Source organism: Triticum aestivum, chromosome 2D (genome assembly GCF_018294505.1).
Source record: "Triticum aestivum cultivar Chinese Spring chromosome 2D, IWGSC CS RefSeq v2.1, whole genome shotgun sequence".
NCBI lineage: Eukaryota > Viridiplantae > Streptophyta > Magnoliopsida > Poales > Poaceae > Triticum > Triticum aestivum.
In genome coordinates, this window is record NC_057799.1 from 201,515,610 (window position 1) to 201,537,366 (window position 21,757).

Below are 21,757 nucleotides of genomic sequence, written 5' to 3' on the forward strand. Positions count from 1 at the left end.
AGAGACGTTGGACAACTTACTCACCATGGCTCCTCCGCACTCCGCGTGCTGGCCATCCACCACCTTCGGCTTCACGTTGAAGACTTTGAGCCACAGCCCGAAGTGGGGTTGGATGCGGAGGAAGGCCTCACACACGACGATAAACGCCGAGATGTTGAGGAGGAATTCGGGGACAGATCATGGAAATCTATCCCGTAATAATACATCAGCCCGCTGACGAAAGGGTGGAGTGGAAACCCTAGCCCGCGGAAGAAATGGGGGATGAATACTACCCTCTCGGTGGGCTTCGGCGTAGGGACGACTTGTCCCTCGGCCGGCAGACGGTGGTCGATCTCCTTCGCCAAATATCCGGCCGCCCGAAGCTCAGTAATGTCCTCCTCCTTGACGGAGGAGACCATCCACTTGCCTTGACCACCGGATCCGGACATGGTTGCTTGAGTGGAAAGGAGATGAGAACTTGGGCGCTGGAGCTCGAGATTGGAAGGGCGGAGACAGGGAGAGAGCGTGAGAAGAGGAAGAGGGAATCCTTATCCCCTTATAAAGGCAGCAAATATTAAACGCCTCCTCACTCGCCTTAAGATTCGCCTATTCCCCAAGGGCTGTATAAACGGCACGATTGGGTTACCCATGCCCGCATTGATGAGAATCCCGCGATAAGGGGACACGATCTCTGCTTTGATAAGACGTGCCAATGGCAACTGTGTCTCGGGACGTGGGGTGTCGAACATAAGGGCGGTTTGGAATTGTGACCGGTCGGACGTGATGTCGTGCTGTAAAAAAGTTGTCAGCAGATGGAACTCGTGTAAATATATATGTATATATATCCTCTCTGCGGCTGTGTATGTGTGTGTGACAGGTCCGGATACAATCATCACATCCGAAGACTATCTTGGAGTTCGGAAAAAGGGGAACCCGCCTTGCAATGCCGAAGACAATCTGCGCGCCGGACTCCTTGTCATTGAAGCCAGGTTCAGGGGCTACTGAGGGAGTCCTAGACTAAGGGGTCCTCGGGCGTCCGGCCTGTTATCCTTTGGGCCGGACTGATGGGTGTGAAGACATGAAGACCGAAGACTGTACCCGTGTCCGGATTGGACTCTACTTGGCGTGGAAGGCAAGCTTGGCAACCGACTATGCAAATTCCCTCTAATGTAACCGACTCCATGTAACCCTAGATCTCTCCGGTGTCTATATAAACCGGAGAGCATAGTCCGGATAGACGGATACTCATTACCATATTCACATAGGCTAGACTTCTAGGGTTTAGCCATTACGATCTCGTGGTAGCTCAACTCTTGTAACACTCATATTCATCAAGATCAATCAAGCAGGAAGTAGGGTATTACCTCCATTGAGAGGGCCCGAACCTGGGTAAACATTGTGTCCCCCGTCTCCTGCTACCATCGATCCTAGACGCACAGTTCAGGACCCGCTACCCGAGATCCGCCGGTTTTGACACCGATAGCGGGGCACGACCAAATTAGGTTCCAGACCTCACTGTGTCCGTCACGGGCGCTGCTTGTGGAAGCTAAAGAAGGAGCATAGAGCTCCCCCCGCTAGCCAGTAAGCACTCCGAACTGTGAATTGGCCATTCTTCTCCTATTCCCTAGCAATGAAATCTTCCCCGAAACACGGAGATGGCCGTATACGACAAATAGTTTGGACATCCACATGCAAAAATAACTGATTTAAACGAGTCAGGTCCCAATTACCATTACGATAAAGTAGTTTTGACACCCATTTATATCGGCATCTTCCTCTCTAAGAAAACAAAGAACCTGCCACACCACACATGATTTGATTACGTTTACTCATTCTTTTAGTGGTTTAAACTGAAACTACAATTTTCAAGCAAATGAAAAAGTGACAAAAAATATTATGGATGCAGTGCGATGTATACAAGTCAACAAAACATTATAAAACACATTCACTTTTGGCACTCTAGATTTCTAGAGTTTGTTCTTACTCTACTATTAAGGGCATCTCCAACTCTACTATTAAGTAACAAAATAAATATTATGGATTGAGTGCGATATACACGAGGTGTCCGGGTGTTTTTTGCCATCTAACGTGGTGTTGTATATGTCCGTTGACGCGTCTGATGTTCGAATTCTCGCCAACCCAAAGTAAATTTGAGAAGTTTTATGGGAGTCCGGTCATCCGCTTGGTCAATGAAAATCACCATGTATCCCATTCTACTACTGTCTTTTGCCGTCGATGTTCGGAGAAAACCCGCTGAAGGAAGCCAAAGTGGCGGTGTAAAGAAATAGAGGCGAACAATTTTTTGTGAGTTATTAATAAATAAAACAGACATTTGAGACATAGTGTTGGATGGTCGCTCTTGTATCCGGTCCGCGGATTTTAGTGTGTAGTGTGTCTCTACCGCAAACGGTCCAAGATCCCAAACTTAGCAAAGGTCCGTCCGTCACTACCGCGAGCGAGGGAGATGCACACCGTCAACCTCAAGTCGCGCGCCGCCTTGGCGGCGGCCGCCGCGTGCTTCGCGTTCGTCGCGGCGGCGGCGCTGCTCCATCGCAGGCGTGGCCGAGGTATATCGCCCACCTCGCCTCGCCGCGTCGAGGAGCGGCGCTCCCGCCGCGCGCGCCGTGCCTGCGAAGAGGAGGAGAAGCCGCAGGGCCGGTTCAAGCGCGTGCTCGCGGATAACTCCTACTCCCCCTTCAAGCACCTCCGACGTCAGGGTGCCGACCAGGCTGTTGACGGCCACCCCGACGAGGCCAAGCCGCAACCGCAAGGTGCGCCGCTCCTTTTGGCCTCGTCATTGCGCTCATTTGCACGGGATTTTTATTTTTGATTTGAGGAGCTGGCGTGTAGGGTTGCGTGGTTGTGAAGCTCCACCATACATTGCGATGGCTGACTGACAAGGTTAAGACTCGGCTGTAGTAGTATATGTTCTGTGGGGCATTTCATCGAACACCTCATACCAAGGTCGTACCGAATTTGACCATTGCTGCTGGATTTGGACATTGTTCTTCTGCCACACTTGCATTAGGGAATTACCGCGCTGCTAGTCACGGCTTGCACAAGTGCAAACTACTGTACAGTTGTCGGGTTAGGTGGTCAATACCCTTCGTATTGGAATCAGGTGCAGCTGCTGCGTTGCCACCATGTGTAACATGCAGCACAATGCCGGTCCGCTGCATGCTTCTATTTGCCCATGACTAGACACTAGTATACTTAGCTAATGAAGGTAGTGACCTTCTGCTCTACCAGCACTAGAAATTGTATTTTGCCCTGTATATATAAGACCGTACCCATGTACTTGCCCTGTAAATTTAAGACCGTACACTTGTACATCCTTATAAGTCATATAAATATCTGAAACAACTGATTGCTCTCATTTTCAAAAAAATTCCTCACTAGGCAATTTACTAAATCTTTTTGTGCTTATTTATCCCAGGGGTCTAAGCTGTTATTCGCATCGAGATAGTGCAACTGCCAAGCTGATTGTAGAATCTTTTTAATAATCTTTAAATGTTCACATAAGCAAATTAATTGTACCTTTTATTATAACCTGGAAGGAATGTGCCTTTTGCCATCATTACAGAATCATCACAAAAGATGCACCCATTTGAGGATGAAATTACTTCCTTACTGGACAGCCCAACCAGATATTCGACTTTTTGTAACTTCACACCAAGCAGCCAATGCCCAGGAATGAGCAACTCATACAATTGGGTCAATACAAAAGCTCAATTGGAGCATCTGGCTGGATTGTTGGGCGAGGAAAAAGCTTTCGGTGTTGATACAGAGCAACATAGCTTTCGGTCATTCCTAGGATATACTGCACTTGTGCAGGTAACTGCCAACAGATGCATTATTGATGCTTTTCAGCTTATTAAGTTTATTAAGGTTTTTTTTTTTGGTAGATATCTACCCAGAAGGAAGACTATTTGATAGACACAATTGCGCTACATGATGTGATGGGTATTCTACAGCCAGTTTTTGCCAGTCCATCCATCTGTAAGGTAGTCTATCTTTTACATCTGATGTCATCAGGCATCCATTTCTTTCGTTTCCAGCACTATGATTAGCTACTTAAAAGCAGTACTTAAATTTTATGCATTTCAGTAATAAACTGGGCCTTGGAACGTCTAGAATAGTACACGTCGGTGATTAGGCACCGCGGTGCCTATGGCGTGTGCTTTTAGCACAGTGCATTTAGGACAGGTATTACAGGGATAGCCTGTACATCCTAACAAAAACAGGTTATTTCATCCTGCATCCCAGGCCAGTATATATAGAGGTACACGTAGGGAGATAAGCAAGAAACAATACTCACTCAACCACATGTGAGGACTTTCTGAAAATTTGCTTTTTGAGCTGGGAGCACATGATTCCAAGCTCTATTTGGCTCTACCACCCAGAAACACTGAATCATAGCTTCTTAGATATGCTAGCATCTATTTGTGTGAAGAGGTGTAAGCACAAAGGCACAACGATGTAATACAAGATGCCCATTAGATGACATACCTGAAAGACAATAAGTTGTACTGTTTCAGAGACTTGTCAGTTTCTGTCAACACTAATAAAACATGGATGTGCACACATGTGATCCTGATTCTTGCATGCCCACCTTCTCATAATAACTCTCCCATGGCTTCCTTGATTCTACTAGTAAATGCGCACGTGCAACGCACGTGTAATCTTAATTCGGCTTGAAGATATACCTGAATTTTCTTTACAAAAGTAGTATCAAAAGAAATTGTTTGTGTAAACATCATCAACCGGATTGAAAATTCAGGTATATCTTCAAGCTGGATTCCCTTCCTTCCGTACATCATGGGGCGGTTCGTTGTGGCAGTTTCCTTTCTTGTGAGAGGTGTACGTAAGGAAGGGAATCAGGGAGAGAAATGATTGATTAGCAGTAAACACGTTTAGTGCTAAACGTGTTTAGTTGCTCACCATTAGGACAATAAGGACTGTCGGATTAATGCTAATGGATGGCCGAGATCTGTTGGATCTGCCCAACTGGGTCTTTTTATATTGGTATAGATGTATTTCCCCTCTTCAATATATTTTGGACTTACTTGAAATATTGATGTATGCTTGCCTCAACAGAATATCCATAATGCTCTTGTTTCTAAAAAGTCACAATCATTTATATTCTGCTTTCTTTTGCTTTAGATCTTCCACGGAGCTGACAATGACGTTCTTTGGCTTCAGAGAGATTTCCATATTTATGTTGTGAATATGTTTGATACAGCCAAAGTAAGTTCCTCTATATCTGGGAAGATTTATTATAATTCCGCAGAGACTTATGCAGTCTGTGAACAAGTATATCTGGTAGTTGTCCCACATTTTTTTAATTAAGCAGCCAGTTATCTGGTGTGTCATTCACTACTTAGAGGTGGTATGAAACACAATTTTCATTTAAGTGACTGCAGTTTTATACACTGAAATTTCTTACACAAATGGTTTATTATTTTGATCATTTCAAACTTCTTAGGTACCCATTTCCTGTCGCCTGCTCTTGTGCCCTTTCTCTTAATTTTGAATAGAAGGTTTCAATTTCTTTGTGGGGAAAAAGATGGGCCACTGAGCATCATCATCTTATATTTTGTTCGCTACTTCTGTCTTAGTTTCAGATATATGCTGTATGAGTATTGCTACAGTCAGTTGCTTCTTTTTCAGTTGTGTTGGTTTATGTTTTCAGTTCAATCACAAAATTCATATGAACTGATCAACTGGAATACAAAAAACTTTATATTTGTGCATTGCAGCTCAGAATCAGGAGTAGTTTATAATACCAATTTCCTTTGAATTAGTCCGTGCCCATAAATATTTTGGTTCTTGAACGTCTTTGTTGCTTGGTACCTTTGCCCCTGCTGTTCATAAGGCTGTCCATATGCCTTTGCGCTCTTACTTTTTTGTTATTATTCTACGCGTATGAGCTTTGCTCAATTGCTTGTTGAAATCAATATTTTCAGGCATGTGAAGTCCTATCAAAGCCACAGAAATCCTTAGCATATTTGCTAGAATTGTATTGTGGAGTGACCACCAACAAGACATTGCAGGCAAGTAATCTTCCAGGTTTGGCTTAAACAGCGAGCTTGCTAAAGCCTGTCAAGTGTTCAGTGACAGTTAGTGCGCGTACTGATTCTTTAGTAGCTGGTTAGATCCCATGTGCCTCTTCAACTTGTACCTGAATACTTTTCGGTGTTCGAGAACATAAATGAACTATTGATGGTGCTATATACATATTGAACCAAACCACAAACCTTGGCATTTCCTTCTAAGGTTTTTAAATGATGTAGAAGACAACGTCTATAGAAGTTGCAACTAAGGTTTTCAAAAAAATATTTACCAATTCTTGCAAACTACTCCCTCCTTCCCATAATATAAGAGCGTTTTTCACACTACACAATGTGAAAAACGCTCTTATATTATGGGACAGAGGGAGTATTACTTTGGTTTATTTACTGGGGAAGGGGAGCCTTGGCGCAGCGGTAAAGCTGTTGCTGGGTTCGAATCCTGGAAACAGCCTCTTGCAGAAATGCAGGGAAAGGCTGCGTACAAAAGTCCCAAAGCGTTCATACCCTTCCCCGGACCCTGCGCAAGTGGGAGCTATGTGCACCAGGCTGCCCTTTTTATTACTTTGGTTTATTATAAGTGCCCAACAGGAAGGTATATGTTTCATTCAGTTTAATTTCATAAGCCCTAGAAAATATTAATTGCGTATTGAATCCTGCTTGATATGTTATTATTCATGATGCTAGAACCCAGTACAGCAGTAGGTTTCCCCCAATAATGGTCTGTCAACTGTCTTCGTGTATAATTATTCATGATACCTAGTCAGCTCTGACATGATCATCCGATCACTAGCCTTGACACCCTTCACAACCTGGCCCTGAAATGGATGTGGCATCCTTAGTTCTTTTTATTTCTTTACTTGCATCGATGAATATATGCTCAGTTTAGCTGTCTTTTCATTACAGCTAATATTTTCCGAAGTCTAGTAATTTATTTGCTTATGCATTCAATTTGGTGTTGAATACCTTAGATGCAAAAGAAAATGATACACAAGTGCCTTCTGCCTACTTGTTCTCATCGGCTCTTTACCTGTGCTTGCAAATCTCAGTTTGCTAGGCACACGGCACATCAGTTTCAAATTTCGAATTTGCTTCCATAATTGTCGCTATTTCTTTTCATTTGACCTTATTTTGAGATTTCAGCGTGAAGATTGGAGATTACGCCCGCTGACAGCGGAAATGATTGAGTATGCCCGTTGTGATGCTCACTATCTGTTGAACATTTCAAATTGTTTGGCATCAGAGCTCCATGCAAAATCCTGCGGTGTGTTCGAACTTCTAAGTGCCATGTCCTTATTTCCATTGCAAGAGTCTTTACTGCCATCTAGTACATTAACAGACATTGTATTATTTTGCTGTTTAGCACACTCAAAGTCAACAATGAGTGCTGAATACAGCTGATTTTGATATCCCTGAACTATTGAAGTAATTAGAGCTGATTTCCATCAGTAGTTTTTGGGTTCTTCACCCTTAAGCGTTTTCTTATTGCCAGCAAATGGAGCTTACTGGATGTAGCTGTGGAATTTGAATCCTTCATTACCGGAAATCATGTGTAGTTTTCATTTTGTGCTCTAAGTCTCCCACCACCTGAGCTGTGGCAGGAGAACTATCTTTTGTGCTTTCTACCTATAAAAGATTCCGGAAATAGTATGCTCTTAATCTACAAATAAAAAGTATTAATATATTAAGAATGGGAAATAGTCTAATACGATCGACTGATTTCATGCAGAAATTAGCCGGGTCGTTCACTTGCCATGTGCACGTGGTCCCCACACGTTTTGTCTTCCAATTCCTTTTCTTTTTGTTTTCTCCTTATCTTTATCCCTCCCGAAGCTTCTTGGCTTCTTCCCCAACCTCTAGACAACAGATGCAAGCGCTGCTTCCTCCCCCCATGCGCGCATCAAGCCGGCCGCCGCCGACTGCAGCGGAGACGCGCTGCACCAGCCCAGCCGCCCACTGCTGAGAATAGTATATTAATACCCCCCTGCTATGCATTTAGTTTTTGATCGGTTGTAATATCAATTATGCTTCAGATTCTCCCGATGGTAAAATCAATTTTTTCTTGGAGGCTAGCCGTCGGTCAAACATGGTGTGCATGCAACTATATACAAAGGAAATTGAATGTCGTCCAGGAGCTTCCTCTGCAGCATCTATTCTCTCACGAAATGTACAAACTCATGGACTTGATTCCAAGAAATCTAGTGAAGTGAAGGTGCTTGTTTTCCTTTTTTTTATGCATCTGGTCAGCCAGCTCGCCAGTGATTTTGTTAAGTTCTAAACAATTTAATCTTTTGTAGGATCTTGTTCGGAAAATTTGCGCATGGAGGGATTTAATGGTCAGCCAACATAATTTTATTTCCCTTTCTGATTGTTTTTTGCATTTCTGTTGGACTATGCTCTTTCATTTGTTGAACCTTGTTAGTTGCAAGTCTAGGTTGTAGCAGTGTAGCTGTGATAGGTTAAGGGATGAGGTAGTAACACTGCCTTCGGCTCGATGCTGTCTTGGCAGCAACCTATACTTGGCAACATAAGCAGCTCAGTGTTTGAAGTGAGCCTGATCTCCCTTCTCGTGTAGATTGGTCTCTTGAACAATTCTTATATCTTTTCACACAGAGGGGTTAGATATATAAAAAGTTTGAAAACATTTTAGGGGTATGGAAAGTGACTAGCTTAGAACAAACCAAATCAAATTGATAAATTTTTGAGAGAAGATAACCACACCTGCATTGGAGACTAAGCCAACAAACCTGAGGGGACCTTGTGGCGGCGTGAATAGGTGTGGTCCACATGACATTAGCTGGATCTGATTACTCATCCATAGATTATAATTAACAGATTTCTACACAGCCGCTTGTATTTTCTCGAGTTCCTTTTCTCCTATTCATGGTATATTATGTTAAAAAATTGCACATCTGCATTATTGTGGTGCTGGGCCTTCTGGTTTGTTCTCCTTTCTAATTTCTTCAAATGTCTTGGGATCTCAGGCTCGCATGCATGATGAAAGCTTGCGGTATATCCTGTCAGACCAGGCTATAGCTGCCCTTGCTGTAAGAGTTCCAAAAGGTCGAACGGAGATGTGTGCTGTCATAGCAGAAACTGAGCCAAGTGCTTCAACTATGCATCCTTCCTTGTCGTCACCATCCCCTGTAGTTGTCGCTCACATTGAAGAACTCTGCTATCTGATTGAGGATACCACTGTCAGCATGGATAACTTATTTACAACTTTGCTTGGGAAGTATAAAGAACCAAGTGGATTATGTCGACTATCAGTTTATAATTATAACCTTGTATCGCAGCTAAGTTTGAAGCAAACAAATATATTTGCTTTTGCATCAAGTGGAGAAAAGTTGTCGACAACACCACCTAACAAAAAGGCTTCCCGGGAATCATTCATTAAAAAGTTTTCATGCAAGTCCCCAGTTTATCACAATTGCAGGATCTACGCTAGTGATGGAAGACTACTTTGCTACTGTGACCGCAAAAAGTTGGAATGGTTTGTTTCTTAAATGCTATAAGTTGTTATAAGTATGTGACACTAACATCATAGTTATTTTGTCAAACTGATTGATTTTATTTCCCAGGTATATTCAACGGGATTTGGCAAAGTTAGTAGAAGACAATCCTCCGGGAATCATGCTGCTGTTTGAACCTAAGGGTCGTCCCGAGGATGAAGATAATGAATTTTATATTCAGAGCAAGAAAAATATCTGTGTTGGATGTGGAGAAAAGAGCCACTATATCAGATATAGAATAATACCATCTTGCTACAGGATGCACTTTCCGGAGCATCTGAAGAGCCATCGTTCACATGATATTGTACTTCTGTGTGTGGATTGCCATGAAATTGCTCATTCAGCTGCTGAGAAATACAAGAGGCGACTAGCAGAAGAATTGGGAATACCCCTTTTTGTACAAAAAATAGTGAACTCGGGTGATAGAAGTTTAATAACCAACGCATCAGTATCTGAAGATAAATTGAATGAAAAGGGTGTGTCCCCTTTGCTGCTGAGGACTGCTGCAATGGCCCTTCTGCGGCATGGATCCACTATGCCTTCGAAAAGATGTGAAGAGCTAATGCAGGTGCCGACATCCTTCTAGTATTTCTGGCTTCGTCTATATGCATCACTTACAGTTTCCTGACATTGTATTATGAAACATACCTTTTTAAGCTAGTTGCCAGTATTTTTTTCCTGATTAGACATGTATTTGTTCTTAGCGGTAGATCTGTGTTACCGATACATTCATTTCGTTACAGATTGTGAAGTCATACTACGGTGGTAGGGACGTGACTTCCGAAGACCTGGAGATGGCATTACTGGTAGGTATGAGCCCCAATGAGCGAAGGAGGCTTGAAAAGAAAAAAGGGTATCCTCATTCTTTTAGAGCTCAGACTGAAAACATTATAAGAAAGAGCAGCAACAAGGCCATCTTAGAAGACATGGGAGATGATTCAAAAAATAGGCATACTTTATCAGAGCAAGTTTCAGAAGATGGGAACGGGAGTAGCGGTCAACAAGATGCTGACGGGACTGGGTGTAATAGCCAGGCAGAAGATTTAACTGTGAGCCAAAGAAGCGCAAGTTTGTCAGTCAGTATGGATGATTCCACTTGTGACCCTAACACGGAGAAGCTTGGGTCAGATGGAATGCAGCGATCAAGCAGCGGAACTCAGGCAAATGGCCATCTCGACGAGGATCCAGTCAGCAGTGATAATTCCAGCCAAGCTATTTCCAAAAATGCTGACAAGAAGATATCACTGCTAGGACACGGGCACCACGGTAAACAAGTGGTCGAGCTTTTGCTGGCCAACGGTGGGGAGGAGGCCGTTCACCAGTTTTGCCAAAGATGGAGGCATGTTTTCGTCGAAGCTGTCCACCCTCGTTATCTACCTTCTGGTTGGAATATAAAGCACAGGTAAAAAAATATCACCTTTTGCTGCTTGATTGGTTAATTGCTTAACACATAAAATTTCTTGTGCTTGTGAATCGTGATGCTCTTTTTCGAATCTATTTCTCATTTGAAATCAAGATATTTATTTACAGAGCATCTTCTGTGCAGTGGAAGAAGGGATTTCGGCGACTTCAGTGTGTACAAACCATCCAACCAAGAGCCTCAGCCTGCTGACTGATTAGGAGGATCAGTACTTTCTTTTTATATAAAGTTGTTTGCATTTTATCAAGCCTACATATGCTTGTATCACCGGATTCTTTCGGTATGTGGCATCTGGCCTTTTTCTAACTCTGGAATTTTACAAGATTTTTGTATGAAAAAGAATATCGAATTTTGATTCACTTGGGCTAAGTATCTAATATGTACTGTAGTATATCCGCAGTGTATCCATTCCTGTCCTCTCCCAAAGAGAAGTTCCCTTTTTTGTTGCTGTAGTTTTAAGAGTTTTATTTATTTGGCAAGGCAAAAAAATAGTATGAATTGAGAAATGGAAGCAGGCAAGGGGCAGAGGGTAGGCGGCCAGGGCGCGCCACATGATCCGCGGCAATCTCGCAGTGACTAGCCCTCCACCACTCAGCCCGGCTTGAAAACCCCACCTGCTCACTTCTCCACCCAAACCCAATCCAAAATCTTTCCCTCCCTCCCATCCTTTCTTCCCCTCCGCCTCCGCCTCCTCGGCCGCCGGTGACGCGCCAGGCGCTAGCCAGCCATGTCGTGCTCCCACCTCTCCACCGCGTGGTCCTCCTCCGCGCTTGCCAGCACCTCCACCCGCCGCCGCGCCTCCACCGGCAGCAGCAGCAGCCTGGTGGTGCGGTGCTCCCTCCGGGACCTCCGCAACCGCATCGACTCTGTCCGTAACACGCAGAAGATCACGGAGGCGATGAAGCTGGTGGCCGCCGCCAAGGTCCGTCGCGCGCAGGAGGCCGTGGTCTCCTCCCGCCCCTTCTCGGAGGCTCTGGTGGAGGTGCTCTACAACATGAACCAGGAGATCCAGTCGGAGGACATCGACCTGCCCCTCACCCGCCAGCGCGCCGTCAAGCGCGTCGCGATCGTCGTCCTCACCGGCGAGCGTGGCCTCTGCGGCGCCTTCAACAACAACGTGCTCAAGAAGGCTGAGGCCCGCATGGAGGACCTCAGGCAGCTGGGCGTCGACTACACCGTCATCAGCGTCGGCAAGAAGGGCAACGCCTACTTCCAGCGCCGCGACTACATCCCCACCGAGCGCTTCCTCGAGCTCGCCGGGATCCCCACCGTCAAGGACTCGCAGGCCATTTGCGACCTCATCTACTCCCTCTTTGTCGCCGAGGAGGTCGACAAGGTGGAGCTCGTCTACTCCAAGTTCGTCAACCTCGTCCGCTCCGACCCCATCATCCAGACGCTGCTGCCCATGTCCCCTAAGGGCGAGATCTGCGATGTCAACGGCATCTGTGTCGACGCCACCGAGGACGAGCTCTTCAAGCTCACCACCAAGGAAGGCAAGCTCACCGTGGAGCGCGAGAAGATCAAGATCGAGATGCAGCCCTTCTCCCCCGTCGTCCAGTTCGAGCAGGACCCCGTCCAGATCCTCGACGCTCTCCTCCCGCTCTACCTCAACAGCCAGATCCTGCGTGCCCTCCAGGAGTCGCTCGCTAGCGAGCTCGCCGCCAGGATGAGCGCCATGAGCAGCGCCACAGACAATGCCATCGACCTCCGGAAAAATCTCTCCATGGTCTACAACCGCCGACGCCAGGCCAAGATCACCGGAGAGATCCTTGAGATCGTCGCTGGCGCCGACGCCCTGTCCGGCTGATTCCTCCTCGCCACCTGAGCTGAGCCGCCGCTGTTATATATAACTCTTTGCCTCTTTTTCTCCACTCTTCTACTTATTATCTTGCTTGGTCTGTGCCTGTCTGTAATAATTTCTCATATAGCACAAAAAAGGATGTCTGTTCTAAGATTCAGTTCGGAGATGCCAAATATATAATCCAGAGTAATTTATCTATGCAGTCCCGCCTCCACCCATATGCAATTTGTTTATGCAATCCAGAGTAATCCCATATGCAGTTTCTTGGTAGAAACCCTAGTGAAATGGTCCTCACTTAGTAGTCATTCAACAAATCAACACTTATAAAAGACACCCAAAGGGCATCTCATAACTGCTATCAAGGAAAACAGTATAATCAAAGAACAACAAAGGCACAAACCGACATGTAAAAACTAGAATTATATAAAAAATCATATTGGCCATCTTGTTCATTCGCTTGCTTGTCGTCCGCCGGGCTTACATATATTGAATAGGCAGTGTAGACACTCGCTGTGAACAACGAGATTTAGTAGTCGTTGTGTCGTGGGAAAACACGGCCACCTATGGGGCCATCAGCCCCTTGTGGTTCGGCAGGGGGAAGAGCACATTGCACAAAGAGCGGAGAGCGCAGAGCAGCATGTCAGCGATCACACGGGCAGTTTTACCCAGGTTCGGGCTGCCGCGAGGTATAAAACCCTACTCCTGCTTTGGTGGATTGATGAGAGGACCGTAGTGGAGACGTGGTGCTCTAGCCCGGCAAGGTTGCCTCGGGGTGGGAACAGCTACGCGCCTATGAGTGTATAAGGGTCCGAATCCTTCCTAAGGTTGCCACGACCCTCCTTTTATAGATCAAGGGGTCACCACAATGGCAAATCAGTCATTGTGTACTGACTAGATAACGAACAGTGCTATCATACCTAACTCTGCAGACAGGACAAGGCGCATTAAATGCGTCGCTTAGTGTCACATCGTAACGCAGCCCGACAAGCCTTGCCGGGTCGTTCGGCCACCTTCTCGCCTGCCTGCGTGACACGTCTCTGGAGGGGTGTCATTTGGAGATGATTTCCTTCGGAAGTGGCTGCCACGTGCCAAATAACAACCACTTAGTCACTTGGGGGCTCGACACCGCACCGATCGATGACTTGCATCGCTGTGAGGTGGAGTGGTGGAGCCTTGGTGGGGTAATCCGCCCTCATTGCGCCCGGCAGGCCTGCCGGGGTAGTCTTGAGTCTTGTCTTTGGGGCAACCTCGCCAGGCTCGCCAGGCTCGCCTGCCCGACAAGGGAGGTTTTTCCTTAGTAGTATCTTGCTCCTTTAGCTTGGTCTTGGTCTTCTTGATCCGCCCCTTGATTTCCCAAAGGGCTGGTCTCTTCTGCTTGGTCTGGTCTTGGACATTGCAACCTTGCTCTTAAGCCTGTGTACAGTCTGGGCAACACACTTGGAGTTTGGTGCACCGACAGCAGCCCCCGGACCTGGCCTGAACGTGCTACCGAGCGTCGTCGGGGTAGGCCCTGTCCAGTACACAGGCGAGAGGGTGGTGGTAGCTTGTCCTTTGAGATCTTCTTTGCTTCTTCATTAATATGAGCCTGAATCAGTTTCCTGCTTTCCCATGCGTCGCGTAACACCAATTGTAGTGGGGCCATCTCTGTAATGGCCCGTGAATGACTTTAACGCACGGGGGAGTAACTGCCAATTCACTCTTTCTACCACGTTCTTATCCCTTGCCACGTATGCTGCATGCATTGAGTGGGGTAGGTAACGGAGGCGTGTGGTGCGGGAGAGAGCGTCATGGCAGGGGCCCGGTCTTCTTGGGTTGGTGGAGAGGGACGGCGGTTACCCGCTGAGGGATCTGCTCCCAGCCTTGTATTCCCTATAAAAGGGGACGTGGGTGGAGGTGTAGGCTCACACCATTCTCCCTCCTCGATCTTCTGGTGTTGTGTCTTTGTTACGACGCTATCACGCCCAAGATGCGACCCTATCCTAAAGGAACTCGACGGTCCCACCAAGGATAGAAGCGCATCTTGAAGACGCTTTTGCAAGGTGGATATCATTACATCAGCATTACATAATATTTGGGAATACAAACAAGGCATACAAATGCCGCAAGAATACAACAATTCATCATACATGAGATCAACATCCGGCTACGGATGAAACATAAACAGAAACTCAAACGACAACCACCCTGCTAGCCCAGGCTGTCGACCTGGAACCTATCCCCTGATCGAAGAAGAAGCAGAAGAAGAACTCCAAAACAAGAAACATCGCTCTCGCGTCATGATCATCGCAAAACCTGTACCTGCAACTGGTGGTGTAGTAATCTGTGAGCCACGAGGACTCAGCAATCCCATTACCATGGGTATCAAGACTAGCAAAGCTAAAGGGGTACGGAAGGGGTAAAGTGGTGAGGTTGCAGCAGCGGCTAAGCAAGTATGGTGGCTAACTTACGCAAATGAGAGCGAGAAGAGAAGCAAAGGAACGGTCGTCAACTAGTAATGATCAAGAAGTGATCCTGAACTCCTACTTACGTCAAACATAACCCAGAAACCGTGTTCACTTCCCGGACTCCGCCGAGAAGAGACCATCACGGCTACACACGCGGTTGATGCGTTTTAATTAAGGTCAAGTGTCAAGTTCTCTACAACCGGATATTAACAAATTCCCATCTGCCACATAACCGCGGGCACGGCTTTCGAAAGATAATACCCTGCAGGGGTGTCCCAACTTAGCCCATTATAAGCTCTCACGGCCAACGAAGGATATTCCTTCTCCCGGGAAGACCCGATCAGTCTCGGAATCCCGGTTACAAGACATTTCGACGATGGTAAAACAAAACCAGCAAAGCCGCCCGATGCGCCGACATCCTGATAGGAGCTGCACATATCTCGGTCTCAGGGCAACACCGGATTGTCCAAGCTTCCGGTAGGCCAGACCAGAGTTGCCCCTGGTGGCCACCAGCGACTGACAGGTTGGACCAACACTCGTAGGAGCACTGGCCCGGGGGGGGGGGGTAAATAAAGATGACCCTCGAGAGAGCGACTCCCTAGGGAAAAGAAATAGGCTAGGCAAAAGGTAAAACCAAGGTTGGGCCTTGCTGGAAGAGTTTTATTCAAAGCGAACTGTCAAGTGGGTCCCATAAATCACCCAACCGTGTAAGGAACGCAAAATCCGGGAACATAACACCGGTAAGACGAAAACTAGGGCGGCAAGAGTGGAACAAAACACCAGGCATAAGGCCGAGCCTTCCACCCTTTACCAAGTATATAGATGCATTAATAATATAAGAGATATTGTGATATCCCAACATAAACATAAACCAACATGGAGCAATCTTCATCTTCACCTGCAACTAGCAACGCTATAAGAGGGGGCTGAGCAAAGAGGTAACATAGCCAAACAACGGTTTGCTAGGAAGGGTGACAAAGGTTAGAGATTCATGGCAAATTGGGAGGCTTGAGGAGCAAGTGATAGGTAGCGCAGCATAGCGATAGAACGAAGCAACTAGCATAGCAATGATAGTAATGAGATCCAAGGTGACGGTCATCTTGCCTGAAATCCCGCTAGGAAGAAGAACGAGTCCATGAAGAAGATGGAAGCCACGAAGACGAACGAATCCTCACGATCGCAACGACACGGGAACTATCGAGAAGAAGCACACAACAAGGTAAACACACCACACATGAACAAGGCATGATGCTCAACCAAGAATGATGCATGACAAAGCTATATGAGACTACACACGGCAAGAGATGATGCGTACAAGAACAACACATCAAGGCAAGTTTAAATGAGGCCGGAAACAACATATAACAATTCCGGTAAGTCCTCATATGCAAATTTTGAAATTGGTTCAGAACTGAACAAGCATTAAGTTGAAGTTGTTAAACAGCAAGTTAAAGAGCACCATGATGATCTACACGAAATTCTAGTCAAGTTACATATAAAGTTCATTATATTCGGAGCTACGACCTAGGAGATATGAGCAAAACAAGTTAAACATGGCATTGATGCAAAATGCATACAAACATCAAGCAAACACCTCAAAACAATGATGCAACATGATAATATGATACTACATGCAAAACTAAGCAAGTTTCATATAGAGCATGCTCAAAACGGAGCAACGGTGCAACACATACACTCTAAACAAGACATAGCAACAAACTGTCCAAAACAGCAACTAGGCAACTTGCAAGCATCAAAACAATATGCTACAGCAACTCAACATGCGGACAAAAGGCATGGACATGATGTACAGGTAAAGCACAACAAAACATGAACACTGAGCTATCTCCAGAAATCACTAGAACATGCTCAAAAGGACATGTCAAGATTGCAAATAATAACAGGTTCACAGACTTAGCGGAAATTACTGGACATGACAGAAACAGCATCAGGTAGCAATGTTCAGAGCACGAAATCAACATGCTACAGAAACTTAACATGGCAAAACAAGGCATGGCATGAATCTACTCAATACATATGACAAAAGTCCCTTACTGACCACAAGCCAAAAAGGACCAGAAGAAATGATGGCAACCATGTAAACATAGCAAGTTTCGTTATCAGGTTTCAGACTTAGCAGAAAACAGAGCATGACAGAAATAATAATATGAAGGCATGTTGGTGAGCTTGATGCACTCACTACAGAGCAATACATGACAAAACAAGCATGCCTACAGCAAGATGGCATGTTTATAAAGCTAAACATGGCAAGAACAAAAGCATAGCATGTACGGATCAACTACAACAAGCTTGGCGAAAATGAATATCATGTTAAGAATCTGCCAGAAATATTTTATAGTAAAAGTAGAGCAAGATTGAGTCATGCTATGGCACTCCATAATTGCAAACAAGGGCAGGAATGGATCAATTACAAATATAGCTACAAAACATCCTTACTGAACATCTCGAAAATATGCATGGATCTCTCTGTAGCATCAAGTTTACATGGCAACAAAATAACAGCAGACAAAGACAGAGAAATCACTAAGTCCCTGAAATCAGAAACATTACGGGGCCTAGTTTGCATGCTTGTTCTACTCACCACAGAGACACAAAAATACATGGCATACACCCTTAGAAAGATGGAATGACATACAACAAAACACATGTAGAGCTAATGCCCATAAGATGCACAGATTAAATGATACAAAAAATAACAAATCTCCAAGTTCTGCTAAGAACCCGAAGATAACAGCAACTAGCATTCTTGCAACGATGATTAGGGCATCAAGATGGACTCACATGAACATGGTGCAATGGAACAAAATGTAGAGCATCATGAGACGAACAATTCGATATATCATACATGCACAAAGGATCTACGAGCAGAAAGTTACACTAGGTCAAACAAGTGCACATGTTATGAAAAATCTGGGACTTAGAAATAATTTCGGGGGGGGGGGGGGGGGAGGGGGAGAAACAGTCAACGCACGGGGGATCTCACCGGATCCAGATCGGCCGAACTCGGGCCGGCTCGTCGCCGGAGCTGGAGAGGAGGAGGAGGACGGGGCCGGTCGGGGTCGGGGCATGGGCCCGCCGGCGAGGGCGCGGGCGCCGCGGCCGACGGCGGCGGCCGGCGCCGGAGTAGGCGGCGGGCGGCGGGCGACGTGAAGAGGCGGCGGAGGCGGCGGGCGGGCGCCGGCCGGCGGAGGCGCGGGCGAGCGGGCGCGGGGTCGGGCCCGCGCGGGCCCCGGATGGGCTCCGCGGGGCGCGGCGGCGGGGCGCGGGCGAGACGGCGGCGGAGGACACGTGGCACGACGCCACTGGCCGGGAGCGGCGGCGGGATCTCGTCCGGTCCGGGACGGACATGTCCGACGGGCGAGAGGGGAAAACTAGGGTTTCATCTGCGAATATTCGGGGGAGAGGGCAAATATATAGGCAGAGGGAGCTAGGAGAGTCCAAACGAGGTGCGGTTTTTGCCCACGCGATCGTGATCGAACGACCGAGAGCATGGCTAAGACTTAGAGGTGTTTTGGGGCTGTTTGAAAGGGGGTTTTGCTGCAACACCCAAACGGACTTTGCGGATACCCGGTTAACCGATGGAGTACCAAACGACCTCCAAATGGAACGAAACTTGACCGGTGGTCTCCCGGTGGTATACCAAGGCCACTTGACAAGCCTCAGCCCATTCTGAGAACGTTTACCACCCGCACATGAAAAGAGACAAAAGGGGGCGCCGGGTGACATAGGGTGCCGGATTGCAAAACGGACAACGGGGAAAATGCTCGGAAGCATGAGACGAACACGTATGCAAATGTGATGCACATGATGACATGATATGAGATGCAGATGATGATATGGCAAAATGCAACACGCAAGCAAATGACAAGGCAATGACGACGAATAACTGGCAGGCACCTGGCGCAACAGGTCCGGGGCGTTACAGACGCGGGGAGCGGGAAAAGGGCGCAGCCGCGCCTTTGTTGGGATATGATCCCCTTCTGGTCCTCGCACAAAGCACCCGACCTGGAGTGGTGGCTCGATGCTTAGCGCGGGAGGTAAAGGTCCTAGATGGGTGCGCGGGCGGCGTGGGGGCAGCGTCGGAGGTAGCGACTCCGGCGCGCTCATCGCCGGGCCGTTCGCGGCTGCAACCTTAATAAGGGGCCACGTGGGCGACACCACGTCGAAGTACATAATGGACACGAGGCGTGGTAGTCAACCGTGGCCTATCCTCCCTTCTCCTGCGATGTCGAAGGGAGGCCGTGGAAGTGGCTCGCCATTGGTTACGGCTGATCCCCCCTTTTGGGGTACTGCTTATCTTGAGTACGGGCGGGTTCCTTGTGCTCGTGCATGCTTCTTCAGGGGACGACATCTTTCTAACTTCGGGTCGTTGGAGACGACCATGCTCTCCGTGGAGCCTCCCGAAGTGCCCAGTGCCTGCCCTGGCCACTGTCGGGTAACGTAGAAGAAATTCAAAATTTTCTACGCATCACCAAGATCAATCTATGGAGTTTACTAGCAACGAAGGGAAGGGGAGTGCATCTACATACCCTTGTAGATCGCGATGCGGAAGCGTTGCAAGAACGCGGATGAGGGAGTCGTACTCGTAGCGATTCAGATCGCGGTTGATTCCGATCTAAGCACCGAAAGAACGGTGCCTCCGTGTTCAACACACGTGCAGCCCGGTGACGTCTCCCACGCCTTGATCCAGCAAGGAGAGAGGGAGAGGTTGGGGAAGACTCCATCCAGCAGCAACACGACGGCATGGTGGTGGTGGAGGAGCGTGGCAATCCCGCAGGGCTTCGCCAAGCACCGTGGGAGAGGAGGAGGAGGGAGAGGGGTAGGGCAGCACCAAAAGGAGACTTTCTCATGTCGGTATGGCAGCCCAAACCTCAAGTATATATAAGGGGGAAGGGGGCTGCGCCCCCTTTAGGGTTTCCACCCCCAAGAGGAGGCGGCCAGCCCTAGATCCCATCAAGGGGGGCGGCCAAGGGGAGGAGAGGGGGAGGCGCCCCACTAGATGGGCCCTAAGGCCCATCTGGACCTAGGGTTTGCCCCCTCCCACTCTTCCCATGCGCCTGGGCCTTGGTGGGGGGGCGCACCAGCCCACCTGGGGCTGGTCCCCTCCCACACTTGGCCCACGCAGCCTTCTGGGGCTGGTGGCCCCACTTGGTGGACCCCCGGGACCCTCCCGGTGGTCCCGGTACATTACCGATTTCACCCGAAACTTTCCGGTGACCAAAACAGGACTTCCCATATATAAATCTTTACCTCCGGACCATTCCGGAACTCCTCGTGACGTCCGGGATCTCATCCGGGACTCCGAACAACATTCGGTAACCACGTACATACTTTCCCTATAACCCTAGCGTCATCGAACCTTAAGCGTGTAGACCCTACGGGTTCGGGAACCATGCAGACATGACCGAGACGTTCTCCAGTCAATAACCAACAGCGGGATCTGGATACCCATGTTGGCTCCCACATGTTCCACGATGATCTCATCGGATGAACCACGATGTCGGGGATTCAATCAATCCCGTATTCAATTCCCTTTGTCTAACGGTATGTTACTTGCCCGAGATTCGATCGTCGGTATCCCTATACCTTGTTCAATCTCGTTACCGGCAAGTCTCTTTACTCGTTCCGTAACTCACATCATCCCGTGATCAACTCCTTGGTCACATTGTGCACATAATGATGATGTCCTACCGAGTGGGCCCAGAGATACCTCTTCGTTTACACGGAGTGACAAATCCCAGTCTCGATTCGTGCCAACCCAACAGACACTTTCGGAGATACCCGTAGTGCACCTTTATAGCCACCCAGTTACGTTGTGACGTTTGGCACACCCAAAGCATTCCTACGGTATCCGGGAGTTGCACAATCTCATGGTCTAAGGAAGTGATACTTGACATTAGAAAAGCTCTGAGCAAACGAACTACACGATCTTGTGCTAGGCTTAGGATTGGGTCTTGTCCATCACATCATTCTCCTAATGATGTGATCCCGTTATCAACGACATCCAATGTCCATGTTCAGGAAACCGTAACCATCTATTGATCAACGAGCTAGTCAACTAGAGGCTTACTAGGGACATGGTGTTGTCTATGTATCCACACATGTATCTGAGTTTCCTATCAATACAATTCTAGCATGGATAATAAACGATTATCATGAACAAGGAAATATAATAATAACCTATTTATTATTGCCTCTAGGGCATATTTCCAACAGTCTCCCACTTGCACTAGAGTCAATAATCTAGTTCACATCACCATGTGATTAACACTGACAGGTCACATCACCATGTGACCAAACACCCAAGAGTTTACTAGAGTCAACAATCTAGTTCACATCTCTATGTGATTAACACTCAATGAGTTCTGGTTTGATCATGTTATGCTTGTGAGAGAGGTTATTAGTCAACGGGTCTGAACCTTTCAGATCCGTGTGTGCTTTATGAATATCTATGTCATCTTGTGGATGCTACCACGCGCTATTTGGAGCCATTTCAAATAATTGTTCTACTA

The 21,757-nt window shown here is 47.2% G+C and overlaps 2 protein-coding genes across 3 annotated transcripts; both read left to right on the forward strand.

Annotated features, from left to right (window-relative positions):
- Positions 1 to 2,362: 2,362 nt before the first annotated feature.
- LOC123052556 (protein RRP6-like 3) lies at positions 2,363 to 11,370 on the forward strand. Of its 2 annotated transcripts, none has more exons than XM_044475798.1 (12): positions 2,363 to 2,750; positions 3,563 to 3,813; positions 3,885 to 3,983; positions 5,143 to 5,226; positions 5,946 to 6,032; positions 7,191 to 7,311; positions 8,081 to 8,259; positions 8,345 to 8,383; positions 9,032 to 9,540; positions 9,629 to 10,127; positions 10,303 to 10,961; positions 11,090 to 11,370. In XM_044475798.1, exons 1-12 carry the CDS (start codon positions 2,444 to 2,446, stop codon positions 11,169 to 11,171), a joined length of 2,916 nt encoding a protein of 971 aa, XP_044331733.1. In that variant the 5' UTR covers positions 2,363 to 2,443; the 3' UTR covers positions 11,172 to 11,370. The 2 variants fall into 2 exon arrangements, with proteins under 2 accessions (XP_044331733.1, XP_044331734.1); XM_044475799.1 differs by having other exon boundaries at positions 2,365 to 2,750; positions 11,106 to 11,370.
- Positions 11,371 to 11,586: 216 nt separating this feature from the next.
- Positions 11,587 to 12,978, forward strand: LOC123052557 (ATP synthase subunit gamma, chloroplastic). Its single transcript, XM_044475801.1, has one exon. It carries the CDS (start codon positions 11,707 to 11,709, stop codon positions 12,784 to 12,786), a length of 1,080 nt encoding a protein of 359 aa, XP_044331736.1. The 5' UTR covers positions 11,587 to 11,706; the 3' UTR covers positions 12,787 to 12,978.
- Positions 12,979 to 21,757: the final 8,779 nt, after the last annotated feature.